General features: G+C 42.8%; 1 protein-coding gene across 7 annotated transcripts in view; it reads left to right on the top strand.

The window, feature by feature from the left end:
* PLEKHM2 (pleckstrin homology and RUN domain containing M2) overlaps positions 1-20,271 on the top strand; it is a 416,125-nt gene that overhangs the window by 195,781 nt on the left and 200,073 nt on the right. For 5 of the 7 annotated variants that reach the window (XR_014962413.1, XM_085608943.1, XM_085608947.1 and 2 more), the window contains 5 exons: positions 10,809-10,918; positions 11,925-12,024; positions 12,182-12,269; positions 15,909-16,095; positions 17,288-17,347. Coding sequence is in view for 6 of the 7 variants with exons in the window: in XM_085608943.1 (XP_085465069.1) it covers positions 10,809-10,918; positions 11,925-12,024; positions 12,182-12,269; positions 15,909-16,095; positions 17,288-17,347 (545 nt within the window). In the remaining variant the exon portion in view is untranslated. The remainder of the gene's footprint in view (positions 1-10,808; positions 10,919-11,924; positions 12,025-12,181; positions 12,270-15,908; positions 16,096-17,287; positions 17,348-20,271) is intronic. The other 2 variants (XM_085608945.1, XM_085608946.1) reach the window with 1 other exon arrangement.

Raw genomic sequence — 20,271 nt, 5'->3', positions numbered from 1 at the left:
TCGTGGTGCTGTATCATATTGTCAGAGCTGAACGTTAGCTGGGTACAAGTTAACAGGTGCATGGTGGGACATTTCCATTATACAGTAAGCAGTGTATGTGTGGTGGTCCTGAAAGACCCCCTACACTGAGGTCAGAACAGAAGAACACCTAGGCACTAGGACTGACTTCATTATGCTTCAAGAGAGCACGTCATTCAGAACCTGCTATTACAAGTACATTATGCAGCACATTGTGTGACATCATCGCACTACTTTACTCTTCTAAATACACATCGCTACAAAAGGGGTCCCACGCCCTTAGAGAATACATAGACTTCGTAAAACCTATGGACAGTCAGCGGATCCTGTGCAAAGTGTCAATCACTGCAGGTATGGCCGAGTCTGCTATTGGACGCACAGGAACACCCTCCCTTCAGCACTGTCCTGAATGACATCCAGAATAAACCAGTTTGTGTAAAACATACAACGTTGCATCAGCAGGAAACAATATACGCGTCCCTGTAATAAATGGGGTGTCTTTTATATTCTGTGGTTCCCAGGGGGTTTTAAAAATTGCTTTCAGTTTTAGATTAACTCCGAGTTCACAATTTGAAGTACTTTAGAAGCACAGTCCTTTTTGGCACAATTGAACTTTGTTGATTACAACACATATATTATCTGTAGGTCACATTACAAGACACTTTACGATAAAGGATCCCCGACCTTAAAAACAGGCGCAGAGTATTTCCGATTCTGCAAAACCTTTACTGCATCCTACATAGTGTTACTTTGAGAACACTGAAAGAAAAGTGAAAGGTGGAAAGGTTCATGACAGAACATAAATCATTATTTTCACCTTGTTTGAACTGCATTTTAAGGTTTACATTTTCCCTTACACATTATAGCTGAAGACCCTTGCCCAGACTGTCACACTAACATTAGCTGAGAATTCACTCCTCTTTAATGACGAAAAACAACGATCAACAAGCAAAAGGGCCCATAACCTTTCGTAACCTGTCGTGAGCTGCATTTGGTGTGTTATATGAATTTTTTACAGCGCCGCTAATCACCTGTGAGGGTATCTAGGCGCTGAAGGGCAATGCGCAGTGCTTAACAGGTTCAGATTTCTTTCAAGTAGAAACGTTTCTTTGCTGAAACCTGCTTATTACACAGCAGGTGGTGGGTTATGTGGTAAATGTGGCATTCCGCAATTATGTGGTAAAAGCGACGAGATCACAATCGTGGAACTCGAGAAGCCCAGATCAGAAGTAAATAAATGGATGGCGGGTCGCCTCTTAGGACTGAAGGGAGGCTTCTAAGTCCCGGCTATAACAGGTGAATCTTACTCTTTAACTGGTGCCACCTCACTCTGATGTACATTAATGTGTCCAGATACCCAATAATGCACTGTGCCTCTGTGATGCTAGTCCGCGACACGGGATACTACACCGTGCTTCAATCAATACAGATAACTCATAGCACTAACCTTCACTTGATAAATTAATGTATTTACTCTGCATTTTTTTGTAGTACGGGCATTACCCGGAGGTGTTAGTGTGTTTTCAATAAAAACAGGTTTTGGTACAAAGGATACAAAGTTACAATCAGTTGCTGGTTACGGTCATTACACAAGGCACATAGTGGCGGGTAGAAACGGGGATCTTTACTCATTTCGATCGCCACAAAGGCACTGATGCAAATTGTTAGAGGTTGTAGGGGGTACCAGGTACAGGGAGTGGCAGCAAGGTTAGGTGAAACACAGGTCGCACAGTCAGTGGGGGGCGGTTACATTACCAGAGGGAGGTCTGCTAAGGGAACAGCTGGTAAAAAATGTCATTATGGAGAAGAGCCTTCAGCTCTGTATTGAAGATCAGCAGTGAGGCGGGGGTTTGTAGTTTCAAGGGGGGCGGAGGGGAAGTTCCCTATTCTGGTCGCACTGCCTGAGAACGATTGCGCCATGAGTAGTCCCTTTGTAAAGGATAAGGCGCTAAAAACATAGCTTCAGCATTTCGTCCGCTGCCTCCCGAAGGCTTCAGTGTTCACCAGGTAGCGAGGAGCGGAGGTATGCGAGGCCTGATGGGTGATACATGCATTTCTCCTATACATCACCCTGGCTTCTATGGGGAGACAGCGATGAGCGACAAGCATAGGCAATATAGGGTTGTTTGTATTCGCTCCATAGAAGAAGCACACACAGGACTACATCTCCCAAAATGCACTTCTGCCTCCCTCAGTAGACACTACAGTAAAAGTAAGTTCCACGTTGCAGTTTAAACAAGCATTGGCATAGCCAATAGGTCTCGCTTTTGGGACCTTATAAGTATTTAGTTATGCAGCACAATATCCTTGGTGCAACAACATTAACTGTTGCATGGTTAAACACTTATAAGGCCCCAAAGGCGAGACCTATTGGCTATGCCAATGCTTGTTTCTTTTTAAAGGACATGCAGTGCTATCAGGCTCCGGCTGCCACTTAGAGAGAGAGGTGTGTAGAGAGAGGTGTGTAGAGAGAGGTGTGTAGAGAGAGGTGTGTAGAGAGAGGTGTGTAGAGAGAGGTGTGTAGAGAGAGGTGTGTAGAGAGAGGTGTGTAGAGAGAGAGGTGTGTAGAGAGAGAGGTGTGTAGAGAGAGAGGTAGGTGTGGAGAGAGAGAGGTAGGTGTGGAGAGAGAGAGGTAGGTGTGGAGAGAGAGAGGTAGGTGTGGAGAGAGAGAGGTAGGTGTGGAGAGAGAGAGGTAGGTGTGGAGAGAGAGAGAGGTAGGTGTGGAGAGAGAGAGAGGTAGGTGTGGAGAGAGAGAGAGGTAGGTGTGGAGAGAGAGAGAGGTAGGTGTGGAGAGAGAGAGGTAGGTGTGGAGAGAGAGAGGTAGGTGTGGAGAGAGAGAGGTAGGTGTGGAGAGAGAGAGGTAGGTGTGGAGAGAGAGAGGTAGGTGTGTAGAGAGAGAGGTAGGTGTGGAGAGAGAGAGGTAGGTGTGGAGAGAGAGAGGTAGGTGTGGAGAGAGAGAGGTAGGTGTGGAGAGAGAGAGATAGGTGTGGAGAGAGAGAGAGAGAGGTGTGGAGAGAGAGAGAGGTGTAGAGAGAGAGGTGTAGAGAGAGAGGTGTAGAGAGAGAGGTGTAGAGAGAGAGGTGTAGAGAGAGAGGTGTAGAGAGAGAGGTGTAGAGAGAGAGGTGTAGAGAGAGAGGTGTAGAGAGAGAGGTGGAGAGAGAGAGGTGTAGAGAGAGAGGTGGAGAGAGAGAGGTGTAGAGAGAGAGGTGTAGAGAGAGAGGTGTAGAGAGAGAGGTGGAGAGAGAGAGGTGGAGAGAGAGAGGTGGAGAGAGAGAGGTGGAGAGAGAGAGAGCGAGAGAGAGAGGTGGAGAGAGAGAGAGCGAGAGAGAGAGGTGGAGAGAGAGAGAGCGAGAGAGAGAGAGAGAGAGAGCGAGAGAGAGAGAGCGAGAGAGCGAGAGAGCGAGAGAGAGAGAGCGAGAGAGCGAGAGAGAGAGAGAGAGAGAGAGAGAGAGAGAGAGAGAGAGAGAGAGAGAGAGAGAGAGAGAGAGATATATAGAGATATATAGAGAGGTTGGAGAGGTTGGAGAGGTGTAGAGGATGGAGAGGAGTAGAGGATGGAGAGAGAGCTTTAGTTACGAATTCCGCTTGGATCAGTAATAAAAAGTTATTAAAACAGGGGGTGGGGCGCATCATTTTGTAGTTGCGGCGTGCGTGCGTGCATGCGTCATGCGCACACCTACCAAATCGTACAGGCGGATGCCTTAAATTTTATTTTGCTTGTTTTACTTTAGCCATTCTGCCCAGCATCTGCGATGCTCTGCAGCATGGGTAACAACCATTGGCAAAATCAATAGGTCACAAGCCAAGAGGTCACAAAAGACAGACCTATTGGTTTTGCAAATGTTTGTTACTGTACCTTTCTGTTTAGAATTATTCCTAAAGTGGTGCAACCAAATGGTGATGCTAATCTGACCTGTAAAGCGTATGACAAAGAATATAAGTTAAGCCTCTCATTAAATGCTGCACAACATGTTTCCCTTTGGTGCAGTGAGTGGGCTTTTTTCTGTAAGGAGAAACCAAACACCCCTTCCATGTTTCTGAAAACAAGAGAAGCGACGACAAGACATGCAGCGCCTAGAGAATGTTGACATTTTCACTATGATGAAATCCAATTGGAATGTGGATTCTTCGCACTCCGTGTGTATATACCTGTACTCCAATTTATTCAAAGTGGTGGGTGCAGTGTTGGTAAACCCTTCTGAGCACAAGGGTAAATGAAAGACATGATTAACAAGTGTTATTTCCCTTAGGAGTAACGTCCCTAACTGTGCACTCTTTGGATAAGTTTCAATAAAGTTCCATACACTTCTTGTCAATACTTTTCTTCTTTATTGGGTAAGTTCACAATTGTTCTGCCCTTCTGCCCAATGCATTTCGGGCTGAACCCTTCGTCAGGGGACTTAAATTCTGAAAGTATAAGATTGATGTGTATTGTAACTAGCGATGTAATTAGGAAAAAACAATTGTATTAATGTCGTTGAGCAAAGTGTTAAATACAACAAAGTGCGTGAACAGACGTCCGTTTGAAATCAAAATCTTTATGGTAAATAACTAGCATTTCTTGTGCTTTGCCGTGTGTTAATTAGCCCAGTGTGCCGATCGGTAATCGCGTAAAAAATACGTGCTTCAGTGACAAGCAACGCCCCAGTAGCGTGCTACTGACATAGTTCGGTGTAACGAGTGATACCAGTGAATAACGTTGTGAGTTAAAAAATATACGCGTAAAAATAGTGAAGCTACACGTAATAATTCTTGATGTGAATAACGTAGTGCCTGTGAAAAAGTGCTCGGGTGAAATAACGAGTGCATGTACGTCTAACCTTAGTTTGTTGAAGACTTCGTTAAAAACGCATTCTTCCAAGTGCCAATGAGATCCAATATATAGGATCACCTGTAAATTAAATGAGGTCATGGTTGTGATATCTAGTGCATTCAGAACAACCGGATGTGAAAACGACGAACCGCGTATTTGCTTACCATATATTTCTGGTTACACGTTGATGTCGGTGTCTGTAATCAGTGTTAGTGTTCCGTATCGACGCGAGCGATTCAAAACACTGACGATCTAGTCACGTGTTAATAGATAGTGAAGAAATACTGTGTGTGTGGAAAACAACGTGGGTAACAGCAAACAGACTTCCTGTGTACGTTTTGTGTACACAGTGTACAATAAAGAGTATGTTGTCTTAAAGTGCCTTTTCATATACTCAGCTTAATATAAAATGAGATAATGAAAAATATCTTGACCTGAAAATAATCAACTGTAAAAATTTTGTGTCTGCGCGAACGGTTCAAAATACTGGCAATTTTATCATGTGTTAATATGTGGTGAAAAAATACTTTGTGTAGAGAAAAACGTGGGAAAAAGAAAACAGATTACCTTGTGTATGTATTGTGCATACCGTGTGCAATAAGAGTGTGTTGTCCTCAAGTGCCTTCTCTTGTGTTCACCCAAATGTCCCAAAAATATTTTGGAAGGGACGTAGAAATGAACAACTGGAAAAAATAAAATTAACAATGCATGTGGAGATATAAATCATCAGAAACATAAAATTGCTGTCAACGATTCTAAAAGATGTGTTAACACTGATTCCAATATACTTGACTTACAAAACATGTAAACGTAAACGTTTGCGTACACTGGTAAACGATGTAATACTGTTGATTGATTATGAAGTGGTTATAGAAAGCACCCAAATTCTAAACGTTCATTCATGCCTTTGGGTAGTAACGTGGATAAGTGATTTATCCAACAAGTTTCCCTCCTCAGTAGATGTTGCGAGTTGTCCCTTCCAGGTAGTAATGGCACCTTTTCTAGAATACAAAAACGTAGCTGACTGGGATTGTGATTGGACTGGTTAAAATGTACAGCGACTGTGGATTTTGCATTTTTTAATCGTATGTTGCTCTTGTGTTCGATTATTCGCGTTTGATTTTTCTTTGCGTTTTTCCTACATAGGCCAGTCCGCAAGGACATTTCAACATGTAAATTAAATTACTGCTGTCGCAAGTTCTTGTTACTTTGAGTTTTATATGGGTGCCCATTGTTGGATGAGATATTTCATTTCCTTTGATTATGGCGTTACAATTTTCACAGTTGTGGCATGGGAGGGTGCCACGATATGGTGTTGAAGGTGTTGCCGCTTTTTCTTTCAGTAATTCTTTGATATTGTTGGTACGTGAGTATGCAAACATGTATACTGTTTCAGTGGAAGACAATAGCACACCCACACCCTGAGGACAGAGCAGCATGCTTCCTCCAGCACAAAGGGGGCTTCCAGTCACAAATGCGGCACAATTGCACGAATTATTTGTCAAGAACACCGCTTCAATAGAGAAAAAATCACTGAACGACATTTAGCAACTAAATAGGGGATGACAAACAGCAACACAGAACGTCCTTAAAAGCATTACTGACTTCTATTTTTATAGACATCCGTCTCGGGCAGACCACTGTTAAACAACAAATGTACTGTAGTTTTAAAAAAAGTTATAGGAAAAACATTCAAATCTTTTGACATATGTATGTAATACCGTCAACCTCGTGGTGAATTTCATATTGTAATTTTTGAGAGTTACAAGATGCCTTGCGGTATTTCATCGCTTCATTTAATTGTCCAGTGTCTACATGGTATTAAGCAACTAGAGTGCATTGAAGTCATAAGGAGACACTGGCGCTAAATAAAACAAGAGTCAATAAATAAATACAGAAGGAATGGCACAGAGTGTGGTAAGCATGCATTACATTTTGGGTATACAGCTTGGCACTGATTCAGAAGCCTCGGCTTTCACATAGCCCCAATTTGAAGCAAACTTAGCCACTGATTCTTTTTCATAAAACTCAAAAACAATGGTATATAAATCGTCTGTAAAGGATAAAGTGCAAAATGAGATATTCTAGCTCCCACCTTTTCTAAACACGGGAATCCCTCTTATTTGGGCCCAACGTTTGCTGCAATTAATATGCAAGGATACTAGAATGAGTTGTCCCTCTGCAACCAAGTAAGTGGTGGGCAAAAAAAAAATTCAAGAAACTTTCAAAGACTTAGTTACTTCTTCGTCACACACACGTTTGCGAGTAAGCATGGGACTATTTTTGCTCTACTGGAAATGTCAGAGGAAATTGAGAAAAAAATGTCTACCATTTCAACATTTCTCAGAATTGGGAAGAATTCAGCACTTTCAGTAGAAGTGATTCAAGAGGTTTTTTTCCATATTGGACCTGATTTGAATAAGGCACTGTTTACATAACTTTTGGTGTGCTTTGAAGCGTTTGTAAATTTAACCTTTTAGTGCACAAGAAAAGTTTAAAAATAAATTAACATTCAAATATTGAGCCACGTGTGTCGAGTGAAACGAAAAAAGCCCTTTGTCAGGCCCTTGATAGAAACTGCAAGGATGGAGCTCTTTGAAATGAAAATCTCCTGCAGTTAAGTCAACTCCTCAATGTTTCCCATTCACACAAGACCAGAAATGACACTTTCACTGCGTGAAAATCAAAGGCAGCGTGGCCCCATTAGCGCTGCTTTCTTGAAAAGATATACACACAATCAAAAATATGTACGGCAAGAGCACAAAGCACAACAGCATTCCCAATAAGCATTTGCAATGCAACCGGTCTCACCTTTGGGACATTATATGTATTTAGCTATGCAGCACATTAGCCTGGGTGCTGAAACATCTACTGTTCTTTAACATGGAGGGACAGTAAGCAGGCCTCAAAAGAGCAAAGTGAGGGTGTGCAGGAGTGCTTTGGAAGACACAGACTAAGATTCAAAGTCACAACAGGTTTCTGTAAAACAGGCCCATGGATGGTCCAAAGATTACGAAATAGCAATTGTTAGGAAGGCGCAGTTAAGAATTGTCACCAGGCCTGTGAATGAATTTACGGAAGGTTTCTGGAGGGTGCAATGAGGAACTTATGGGAGACCTATGTGACGTATAGGGGGCAAAAGGGGGACAACAAAATTAATCTGAAAGTTAGGGTTAGGGATCCCACTGGATGCAGGTCACTCGACAAATAGAACTTTCCCCTTTGATTGAACATACCCTTTTATGGCGTCGAGTCCATTAGTATAGGAAAGGCCTAATTCTCATTTAAAATTTGACGTGGTTAACAATGTCGCCAGTGCCTACACGCAGGTGCATTAACCAACTAATTACCATATGAGAAGTGCATTTATATGAGATTTCCAAATAAACCTATTTACTGGGTTCTTAAATATCTGATTTTAAATATATTAGAAAAGATAAGTCTTTCTTTCTGGTTCATTGTCTTTTCGTTGCCATATGTTCAATTAAAAAAAATAAAAAAATCTGGAATTGAGAGGAATAAACTTTTACATCGAAGAGGAGTGAGGGGTTGCAAAAAGTTACGGCTCTTCACTACTACAGGACAAGAGAAAGGACAGAGGAAAGTCCAGGAGCACTAGTTTTGGCCCCAGGGTCCTGCAAACAAAGCATGTGAAGGATTTTCTGGACCAGCACCTGGCCCGAGTTCACCTCTGCTGGTAGGAGTCCGTCCCCTTCTTGGGTCTGCAAAGGAGGCGTCGCAGCATACAATGAGAACCTTGCTTTTATCAGACAATTTGGGAAACCCTTAAGGAAGAGCCTACACATAGCTTGCACTCCCACGGGGTAGGTGGAAAGCAGTAACCCCTCCTCCTCATATTTGCAAGTGCGATATCTTCAGCCAGTACTGGGGGCTAACCAGAAGTTCAGCAAGACTGTAGCCCTGCGTGGCAGTTCATTTTGCCCGGCGGTCCCACAAGTCTCTCGCACACCTCAGCCGATGTGGTGAGCTGGTCACTCATAGGGGCGTGGCAAAGTAGCCCTGCACCTCACGGCATTAAGGGGGTGGCCATGTCTTGTACTTTATTGCAATTTTATAGCGCTTACCACCACCGACGAGGCGTCGAAGCGCTTTGTGGAGAATATACTCTGAGACGCACGGTTTCCTTCATGATTCCTGAATATATGAGCACACGTCTGTACGTTTCATTGTTTTTAAACATTTTCCATTAACACTAATAGAGGACATTATTTTATGGATTGGATTCATCTGCACTCGACTGCGCCCATTATTGAATGTGGGGTGCTAGCAGCCGATGATTGTACCATGTTAATATTGCCATGAATGTGAGGATCTGCTGTTGATAAGCACAGCCGATTGTTTTCAGTGTTTGCTTTCTATAAAGGCTAATGTTTTCAGGACTAGAGGTACTGCTGCTTTCGAGGACAGCCAAATGTTTTACATGCATGTTTTATTCCTTGTATATTCAGTGTACAATGGCAACGCTTTCCATGTTTCGGCTACAGACATGGCGTTTATGATCGTACGGCGGGATGCTTTCGCTCTAATGCTCTTAAGCAATCTACGCAGGAAACCGAAATTCCAGAAAGCTGCCGACTTTGGAGCTGGAGAACAGGGTCAGAGTCTCGGCTGTTTATTAATGACCCAGCTGGTACAAAAAACAAGCATTGGCCGCAAAAGTGATCGCGATGCACTTAATGACCATCCGCAGCAGGCAAAAGTAAAAGTCATCGCGCTGCAGATGGCGCCTCGGGCGAAGAGGGAGGGGGAGAAGGGAGGGGGTAGTGAGAGCAGAGAGAGAGAGGGGGTGGAGGAGCATTGTAAGGTTTAATGAGCCATTACAAAAGCCAGATGGCAGCTGTGCATGCATGTTCACGCGCGCGTAACCGCACGCTGGTGGCCGGCAAAAGCCTTTGGAAGCACTTTGAAAAGCCTCTTACTAAATGTCTCGCCGTGCAAACCATGCGCTGGGTCAGGCGAGACCTAAAAATAAAGGGCACAACAGGGGGATACAATGTTTCGTCTTTGCCTCTTTAAAAATACAAATGTGAATACACTGTTCTTTCGTCGGGTGTCTGTATATTTTGTAGGCTGGCACGAGAGTTCTTTCCCCCTTCTCCTATTTTGGATTTCCCTCCCGGATTGCCTCCCCTCCCCCCAGGGCTGAACACATGCACTCACCCTAAATGACAAGTATATGTCGGAATCCCTCAGATCCGCATCTGTCAAGTCTGCCTTGTGGGGAGTTGGGTAGTGTCTGTAGCGCCTCGAGAAAACCACAGAGCTCCATGAACTGCACAAATAGTAAAATTGTACTGGAACCAGGCCTTTTCACGGGCGGGCCTCTGCTCTCCGAGACCTGCTGAACCGACCAGGCCGACCCCGGGCATGTTCTCATCATTCCCTAATCTTTTAGTATATGCAAGCTAAGTAATTGTTACTTTTATTGAGCGATATCTATGGTAAGACCTAACATGTATTATGTTCTATGTAAGTATCTGAGAAATATGCTTGAGGTACTTGACGTCTTTAGAGATAGGTTTGTGAAGATGACTCCGTTATATAGGACCTTTCTAGTATTTTATTAGATTTTTGTATTTTAGCTATCACTTAGCACTTTATATCTCTGTGTGAATGTTCATGTTTGTTGCTACAACATCAGGTGCTTTTTAAAATAGATGCACTTTATGGACATCTTGTTGACACTTTACATGTTTCACTGCAATAATTTCAAGTTCTATCTAGAACATTACTGTAACTTTCAAGATATCTCTTGAAGACTTTGTTTTAGCACCTTACTCCTCCATGAGCATGTTCGTGATTGTAGTCCTGTGTGTTCTTTAATTGTATCTTTTTCGTCTAGATTATCTATTGTAAGATTTTCCTGTCTCTGTATATATTGTAACATATTTTAGTTACTCTACAATAAAACATTGGCTGACTGGCTCCCTGTAACTCCTATTCTTATTCTCAATAGGTTGCAGGACATCTCTTCTGGCTACTGGGTCTTGGTGATACACTTCACCCGAAAAGAAGCCGTCAAACAGATTGAGGTTCTTCAGAACATAGCTACAAACCTGGGGCGCAGTAAGTGCATGAGTCGAGGCTTCCTCCTTGGATAATGTGATTGACATTTTAGAAAGGGGACGAAGGTTTATTTATGGACAAAACACAGAAATGGGGATGTTATAGGTCTAAAGAGAAGGTGGAATATGTTGAGACGGATGTTCAGGAAGGGAAGTGGGGCATATTGAGAGAGGTGTTCTAGATTGGCAATGTATTGCAGGTTGAATGTAAGACACAACAGATCTAGGATCTGTGGCATTGGAAGACAACGCTCGTCAGTTGCAGGACAGGACGGTAAAGGGTCCTTCCACTGACCAGATTTTCATTGAGTTGCATTCCAGCAGAGCTTATTTTAAGATTGGACTTTGCAAGAAGTGACAGCTTGCAACAACATCTCATTTTTGTGAGATTCGTTGTATTATTGGGTTTTTGAACTATAAAGGATTGCTTGATATTCTTTTAGAGAGTAGGATCGGAAGGTGGAATCATGTTGAGGTCTAATGGGTTAACAGGGGTGGAGATTTCTCTCTATTGAAAGTTGCTTGCAAATTTGACTGGTCAAATTTGACTAGTAGTAAAAAAGGCTAGCAAAATTTTAGCTTTTACTTAAAACAGTTTAGGAACATGCTTATCTGTTACGTATTGCCAATAAACAATATTTACTATTTCTGCAATATTAAACTGAGTTTTCCAACTCTGCCTGGTTGGTTTCGTAATGTTAGTGTATTTGTAGTTGTTGAAATTAACATGAGCTTGATGACTCATGGATCCAATACTTTGGGACTGGGAACATGCACTTTGTTCCATGCCATCTTTTCCAGAAGACCTTCAGAACATGCTGCCCTCCTGATGTCATCAGAGAAGCCCTAGAGTAGAGAGAATAGTACTGCCTGACATTTTGTGTTGGTGGGATGTACTAAGAGCATGATGAAGAGGGAGGTGGCGAGCGGGGTTCTCTCTGTGATTCTCATTCCTATCTTGCTGTCACTGATTGTACTAGGACTTATTTACCTGCTGCACATTTCAGGTCGAGCTTGGTTGTACCTGGCCCTCAATGAGAATTCACTGGAGAGCTACCTGCGTCTTTTTCAGGAGAACCAGAGTCTGCTGCAGAAGTACTACTTCAAGTGAGTACCATTTCTATTGGTCAAGAAGGTATCCATGTCAGGCATTTCATAGCATTCTCAACTTCCTGTCCATGTGAGATTTCTGAGGGTGCTGTGCCAGGCCTGGGAGAGAATAACAGGCCTGAAGTCCTTGACATTTTATGTCTCTCGCTCCCAGGAATGCCTTGGTGTGCAGCGATGATCATCTCACCCTGTTCCTCACTCTTGTCTCTGGACTGGAATTCATCCGCTTTGAGCTGGATCTGGTGAGCATTTGTGTTTCTCAGAGCTCTTCAGTGGTGGCTAAATGTTTGATGTGGGTCAGGATAAGATCTAAACAAACACCGGCAAAGCCATATGTCTGGCAAATTTTGGCTCTGCCAATGTTTTAAAATGTTTTTTGTAAAATTGCACTAGTGGACTGCTTTGTGTGTGCAAGTGCAAAATGTCTGATGCAGACAGGTAAGTCAGTGGCTAAGTGGTCTGACTCTGTGCCCTGTGCTTTATGCTGAGGTGGGCAGAACAAAAATGTGAATGACACACTAATCATTGGACAGAGCGAGCTGGCTGAAAGCCCTTATAAATAATATATCATTTTATTTTAATCGAATAGTCTTGGCTAACACCAGACCTAAAAACAAGCATTATGGCACCAATTGCTGAGCTCACCACTGTGGTTCTATTAGGCTTGTCAATGACTGCAGGAAATGCTGTTAAGTGTTCTAATCTGACCCTTCATTTAGAGGAATACAGAGAAGCTTCAGTGGTGACATAACAGAGGTGTAAGAACATTTTCAGAACTCGGTTATATTTGACTACAGTTATTCACACAACTGTCTGGGTCATCTAGAGTGGGCCCACTGAACACGGGCTTGGGATTTATCTCCTACTGCATGTTTGTTGAAAAATATGTTGTTCTTTGGACATCAGGCCATAAAGCTGCCAGGCAGGGTCATCTGCTCGGGAGAACATATTGGCTATTTGCAAGTCTCCAAAGGCAGTTTTGAAATTTAATTTTTTTACATTCCACTTTTGGAAGTTGGGAGTAAAAAAAATCACTTTTAGACACCCAAATATAGTTTCCTTTGTAATTTATCCGTAACCTCTAATTCAGGTAAAGTAAGAGTATATTTTTACCCAAAAAGTATTTTCATATCATACTGCAAAATCAATAGATCGTGGCATGGTGCTGTTGAAGCCACTGCTCTGAAAAGGTAAGGAAGGAAGTAGGAAGACTGTCTCCTGTGCGAAAAAACTGTTATAACTTCCCTAACCCAGATCACTGATTGCAAATCCTCACCAAAGTAATGAAGCAAGAAATTTCAATGTAAAAATATTGAAAGTTGAATCATAAACCACCTTTAGTGATTTTTGAGGGTGGGCGGTGAATTAGCTCTTTCTTCATTATTACACTTTGGGTGAATAGGGTGGGGGTGGTCTCTCCTCACTCCTTTCCCCCCCCCCCCCCCCCCCCCCCCCCCCACCCAGACATCTTTGTCTCATTTCATGGCCTTGTGTCAGCCCTTTCTTCTAGCACTGTGATTTATTTATAATTTGGGCTTCATTGCCCCACAACCTCTACAGACATAATTCTGCAAGTGAATTACTACTTACCCCCCCACCCCCCCTCCAGAAAATGTCAGTGCTTTGTTCAGACCTTATTTTCCAGATCTCATACCACTGATTAATATCTGGCTTTGGCAAGCACTGTTGGTGTCTTTTCCTAATTCCAATGAATGTTTTGTTTTTTTAAACAGATCTTATTGGGGTTTTACTCCATTATATTCCAGAGATCAAGTGCGCAATACACATTATGTATAAACATTTTACCACATTGTCATCATCACCTTATAGGTAAAGTTCATTATCCAACTCACTCATTCCATTGAATGGTTTTGATGCAGTTTCCTGGTATATTCTTGAAGTTGGAGGGTCCTGTAGGAGCTTTGCAGTCATATTTTTTGACGGATCGATCATGTTATCGCTTTCAGGGGATGAGGATTACATCCTGTGCGTAATGTGCCCCACGGGATTTTGTAGGCAGTCCCTTGAGGGATTGCTGTGGGGAATTTTGTGGGCAACCCTTCGGGGATCATGCAGGTTGCCCTTGGGGAGAATCTGCAGGCAACCCTTTGGGGACGTCCTGGAAACTGCCGGTGGGGGAGATCTAACTAGTCCTTTGTGAGATCTTTCAGACTACCCTATATAGGATCTTGTATATAATGCATTTGATGACTGCAAGTAGTCCTGTGGGCAATATTGCAAGCAACTATTGGGGCATCTTGCAAGCAGCCATTTGGACGGATCTTGCGTGCAGCTTTTCTGAAGAATCATGTAGTAATCCCTTTGGACGGATTTTATAGCCAGTATTTGTGGGATTTTGGAACTTTGTAGGTAGCACATAGGTGGAGATCTTGTACTTAGTCCATTGGGGAATGGCAAGCACAGGGGTTTGAGGGATTTTGAAGGCAGCAGTTTGAGGCCTCTCTTAGATAGCCCTTTTGAAGACTCATTTAGGCAGAGCTCCCATTCTAGACATGGGATGTTTAGTTAATCCAGGTTTTTCCTCAGAATGTTGATACTTGCAGTCCTGGAGCATTTCTGAAAACATGAAAAGAACTACAAATACCACAATGTAAAGACAAAAAGCTGGCTGGAATGAGGTGCTCCTGCTCTAATTGTTAAGCTTGAGGGAATGGTTTACGATATGTTGTTGGTAGCCCCCTTAGGAACCTTGTAGGCATTCTTTTGGGAGACCCTCCTGGTAGTCCTAGGGAAGATTGTTAGTAGTCCTTGCGCGGATCCTAAAGGGAATCCTGAAGAAAATCTTGTTAGAAATCGAAAGATCAAGTCGCAAATCCTTGAAGAGACCAAGTTCAGAGTCCTTAGGAGATCCCATTGGTAGTTGTGTGGGATCTTGAATGTTGTCTAATAGTGTGTAATGTGTTTATTAATTTGGGAGACCGCTTGGGTACGGTTTCTTTGTGAAATCTTCTGTGTAGCAATTTGGGCTATCTACTGGAAGCAGTTTTGAAACTAAGTCTACACAGTTCATTACATCAAAACATGATGAACACAAAGCCAAAACAATACCCTAAATACATATTGAGATTGGAAAAAATGTGATATTGATTAATTGCTTAGCGCAGTGAACAAGTGCTGTGCAAAATAGTTCTTATAACAGTCAAGAATTGCACATTTTATGGCCAAGACTTGCATAATTCATAGTAGGCGATAATATGGATCAAACCAAGAACCTCCCAGATAAATAATGGTGAGCGTCCAATAATCATTAAACAGCAATATTTGGAATCTCGATGTTTAGATCCTAGTGTGTTAATCACAGGATCCTCTTCAGGAGCATATGTAATAATACACTTATGGGAGAATAATGCAAAAAAGAAACAAATGCAAATTACCATTTTTGCAAAGAAGCGAAGAAGATGGGTGATAATGTTCTAGAAAAGTAAAATGATTCACTAGTTTCCGCAATGGTCAAGCAGATCCAGCCAATGTTCATTCAGTGTTGCTCCCTGTGCAGGACAGTGATTCCTAGCCACCTCTAACCACTGTGACCTCGCTGGCGGATTGACTCATTCTACACTGCCTGCGCCTTTTCCTGGAGACGTCCTGCAGCCTCTGTTCCATCCATCCTCCCCGGCGGAGTGATTTACTCTACAATGCCTGCTCTTATTATGCCAACATTCTTTATATTGTGGCATTGCTTGATTTTACAGAGAGCAGAGACAGCCTCATTAACAGTGTTTCTTTGTATCAGTCTACTTTGCACGGATCTTACTGCATACACTACTTTGTTTTGAGAACACCCACATGTAAATTGGATGACTTATTACTTGTCTATGACAACCTTCTGTATCACCTCTTAACTTTTTCTCATTGCTTAGGATGTACCTTACCTGGATGTGGCACCATATATGCCAGAGTACTACAAGCCACAGTACCTGCTGGACTTCGAGGATCGCCTGCCCAGTTCGGTGCATGGGTCGGACAGCTTATCCCTCAACTCATTTAACTCCATCACTTCCACCAACCTGGAGTGGGACGACAGTGCAATTGCACCATCAAGCGAGGGTGATTATGCATGCTGGTTGTGGCTTTGGTGCTCAGATGCCCAGTAGGAGTTCTGTCAATTAGGGGTTCAGGATGTCACAAAGCTCGTAGAGAGTCGAGACAATCAAACTCTGGAATGCACACTTCCCAGCATATCCAGCACAGCCTGTACACAGCAGAAAGTGTAGAAATTATTTTCTGCCTCTTTTCTTCCCGTACTCCGATCTTGCCTTGCTTCAGATATGCCAGCTAAGCAGGCAGGGATCTCTAAATAGGGTGGGTGGCCTTTTACTAAGGAAGCGAAGGTCCTAGTCTCTGCTGTACTAAATGCTGGTGGGTCATTCTCTATACCATACATTAGCTCTTATGTGTCTTGCATCAGTCATCATGCAGACAGACTGCAGCGTGACAGCCAGTGTCCTACATCCGGGTCTCCTTAGAGACTTGGAGCAGTGTGATAGAACAATTGGTTTAATAAATCAGGGCGCGCCTTGCACACAAGAAGCAGTGTGATAGGAGAGTTGATCTCCTGGGTCCAAGTATCCCTGCAGGTGGTAGTAGCGTGATGGGGTTGCCAGTAACTTAAATCAGGGACTCACTGCAGGCTGAAAGTAATGTGATAACCCTGCAACTGCCTTAAATCAGATCTCATTGACCTGTAGCCTTGGAAAATTATGAAGAACCTGTCTTCATTTTCTGCAGTCAGAGCGCTTCATTGGTAATGTTAGTGTCCTCAAACAAAATCACACTCTAAGTTGGAAATGCTAGCACTGTGTGTGCCTTAAACCTGTCCCCTCAGACTTGGATCAGTGCAATACACTGAGACCGATGTGAACGGCATGTCAGTACCTTTGGACGCAGCTCTCACTGCAGACTAGTATGATATGCCTATCTGGCATAGATCCTGGCTCTGTCCGCAGATAATGTTGCAGGTCTGAACGCATTTTAGACTATTTCTCTTCTATTCCTGGAAATTGTGTCAAGATGGGTCCGCACTTTCATTCATGATTTGTCATATAGAATGTGTAAAATGTGGTAGTCACACTAAGCTTTTTATGCAGGCCAAGGTCCGTGTTTTCCCCATATGGGCTGAATTACAGGAGTTCCTGTAGTGATGCTGAATAGTTCTCTCTCTGTTCCAAAATCCAATCTCACATCCCATCCCACCTTTAACTGTATTTCTAATCCTTCATTTTTATCCCGGTTTTTGTAGATTATGATTTTGGAGAGCCGTATCCCGCAGTGCCGTCCGTACCCAGCACAGACTGGGAAGGTGGGACTCTGCCCGCTCTTACTCTCTGTCGCTATGTTCTGTCACTTCTGTAGCCCTGCTTGCTGCATGTTCTGTTATAAGCTGGTTTATCAGAGTGAACAGACTCAAGGTGGATTGTTCAGCAAGTTGCTTGTTTTACAGTAGCGAGGGGCACTTATCCTGTTGAGCCATACCCTATTTTAACGCTTCCCTTAACAAACACATTTACACTATTCCGGTCAACAACGTTCTAGTTGAACACCTACACCATTCCTCAAACAACGTTCCAATTATTTCCACCTCACTGACTGCCCATAGCAAATCTAATCCTTCAGATTTGCTCTGTTAATCTGTGATACAGACAACTTCTTTCCTCCCTATACATCCCTTCAGGTAGTGTTCCCTCATTGTTCCTTGCCGTTTTTCTCCAGTAGGTTCCTTTTCTAACAAGCCAACACAATTCCTTACTCCTTTACTAAAGCCACTGTTCCTACCCATTAACCTTGGATCCCCGGTCACTTCTTGAACATCTGTTTAAGGTCTCCCACCATATTTTCTCTTCATACCACTTCATTGTTCGCTGCTTATGTGTAGTTGTGGCATACAGTTCCTATGCAGGGGGCAGAGAGTGCCCTAACCCTTCCTTAGAAAACTATACAACATCATAGCCCTGAGCTGATTGCTCTGATGATTTTTGTTGTGGTAGTGGTGGTGGTTCCAGCTTGGCTTTGGTTTTTTCCTCTGGTGGTGGCTGGTGTTGGGCTGACAGTGGGTTTGTGGGAGCTAGAGGCGTCCTCTAAGTAGTAGGTAGAAAATGGATGGGATTGAGTTTCTAGGCATATTACATACAGAAAAAGCAGAGGTTTTATAGCCAAACTCCTAAAACCCCACCCCCTCATTGCCATATAACTCCAAACATAATATACAGTTCTGAACCCCGCATGTTGTTCTCTCACATAAGTCATTGTGTTGTATCTTTCACATTATTTAATAATTTTGTGTAGCTAACCTGCTTTTTCAGACTTTGCATTAATCACTCCTAAAATGTATTTGTGACTGTTGCTGCTGGAGGCTTTACCCGATAACCATGCCTATGTTCCTTTTTCTAACAAACCAGTTGTTGAAGCTTCTTTTAAATGAACCTTGATCTTGTATATTTCTGTAAACTTAAATTCATGCAATTCTTTTCCTCAGTTTACCCTGGACCCTTGTTCACTGATTTCTTGTGATCTTTTCTGGGTTGCTCCAAATGTGTGGCTTCACTCGGTCCAACATACACATGGGGTTGCAACGGTTTGCACTTAGAACAATGATGAATAATGTGAGAGTTGGTGTAAGGTCCTAGGGCTGTCCTTCAGCTCCCTGCATCGAGGAGGTGCACGGACTATGCCCTCGATGCACCTTTGCTGAGCCTTTTGAAGGAGCACAATTTTAAATAAAGCAAAAACTGAATCTCTATGCTTCATACGCTCGTATTCAATTCACAGCCACTTTCAATTTGTTATTTAAGATCAATTCTCTTCAGGGCTGTAGATGGGGATTTTTGCAGTGGGAGTACTGTTGCGTCAACAGCACTCCTAATGTTTATCTGATAAGAGACGAATCACATGCCATTGCAGAGGAATTGTAGCCAAAGTGCATGCATGGCACGGCCATCCTTGGACCAATCTATCGGCCTCTGGAAAGTAATACTATGTTACTAGTTGGGTTTTACCTATTACCATGCTGAAACATAAAAACACACTACCCTATTTAGCCCCTCCTTTCAGAATTGAATGTAGGATTCCACTCTACATTGGCAGTAAAGAGGGTTTCTCTTTTTGGGAGCTCACCAGGGATCATAAATCACCCCCGTTTGTGCAGGAATTACCAAAACTTCATCTTTTTCATGCTCCTCTCTGAGTTTGATGATTTGTTGGCTAACATAGCATATGGCCTTTCTTTAAGTGTGTGCCAAAAGTAATTTGCTGAAGGTGGATCTCGGCTTCAAGGGTTACAATGGGCAACAGAATGGGTTGTTCTGCACAACTCTGGACCGTTCCCTACTCAACAGCTTCCTTCCCAGTGAAGAGTAAGCAAAAAAGGAGCAATGGCAAAAATCATGTTTTCACCTTTGAGCGAGGACTGCCTATGACCCATAGATCCATAGGATGTCCTTTGTCACCTCTTCAAATGGCAGGCATATTAGGAATTCCTCTAAATCATAGCCAGAATAGTGAACTAAAGACCTCAAGGTCATGTCAGCAGTGGTGGCTCACTTGAGGTGGAAATGCATCTAGAGCTATTCCTGCTTCAATGACCGGCTGAAACCTATATCTTCTTACAAGTGGTGAGCTGATATTTGAAGGACGCCAAGGCTAATCTTTATGATCTTGCCTTTGTCAAGTAGTAAGAGAAATTTTACACAGTGCCTGTTCAGGTGATCCAGCTAGGTGTAGGTTTTATAATATTTGGGCACTAAACATTGCTAAGGTGAAAACTATCCGAAGAAGGATTGCTTGACTTATTTGTATATTGCACACATACACAAAACTGTTACTTATATTACACAGTGGCAGTCGCCGCTGTGTAGTTTAAGTTACAGCCTGGTTACCATTTGAAGTGTGTTTTTGGTTTGCTAATACATTTTCACAATACTGTAAAAAAAAAAAAAAAACGACCTCAATTCCTTCCTTGAAAGTTTCATGGGATCCGTCAAGAAGGGGCCAAGAGAAAAAGGGGACGTCGGTTCCCAAAATACAATTTCCCTGTGCAATTTCCATAGGGATTTTTTAGAAGTACTACAGCCCAGCCCTGAACAGAATTACATGAAATTTGGCAGAAAGCTAGCTCTTTATACACTTCGCAGGGCCCGCAACATGCACAGTGTTGTCATCAATAATGATATTTCATATGCCATCTGTGATAATAATGCTGTCAAAGAACATTTAATGAGTGATGTAAAA

The sequence above is a fragment of the Triturus cristatus genome, chromosome 1_2 (assembly GCF_964204655.1).
Source record: "Triturus cristatus chromosome 1_2, aTriCri1.1, whole genome shotgun sequence".
NCBI lineage: Eukaryota > Metazoa > Chordata > Amphibia > Caudata > Salamandridae > Triturus > Triturus cristatus.
Note: the sequence above shows the minus strand (reverse complement) of the source record. Positions and strands in the feature narration are given on the sequence as shown.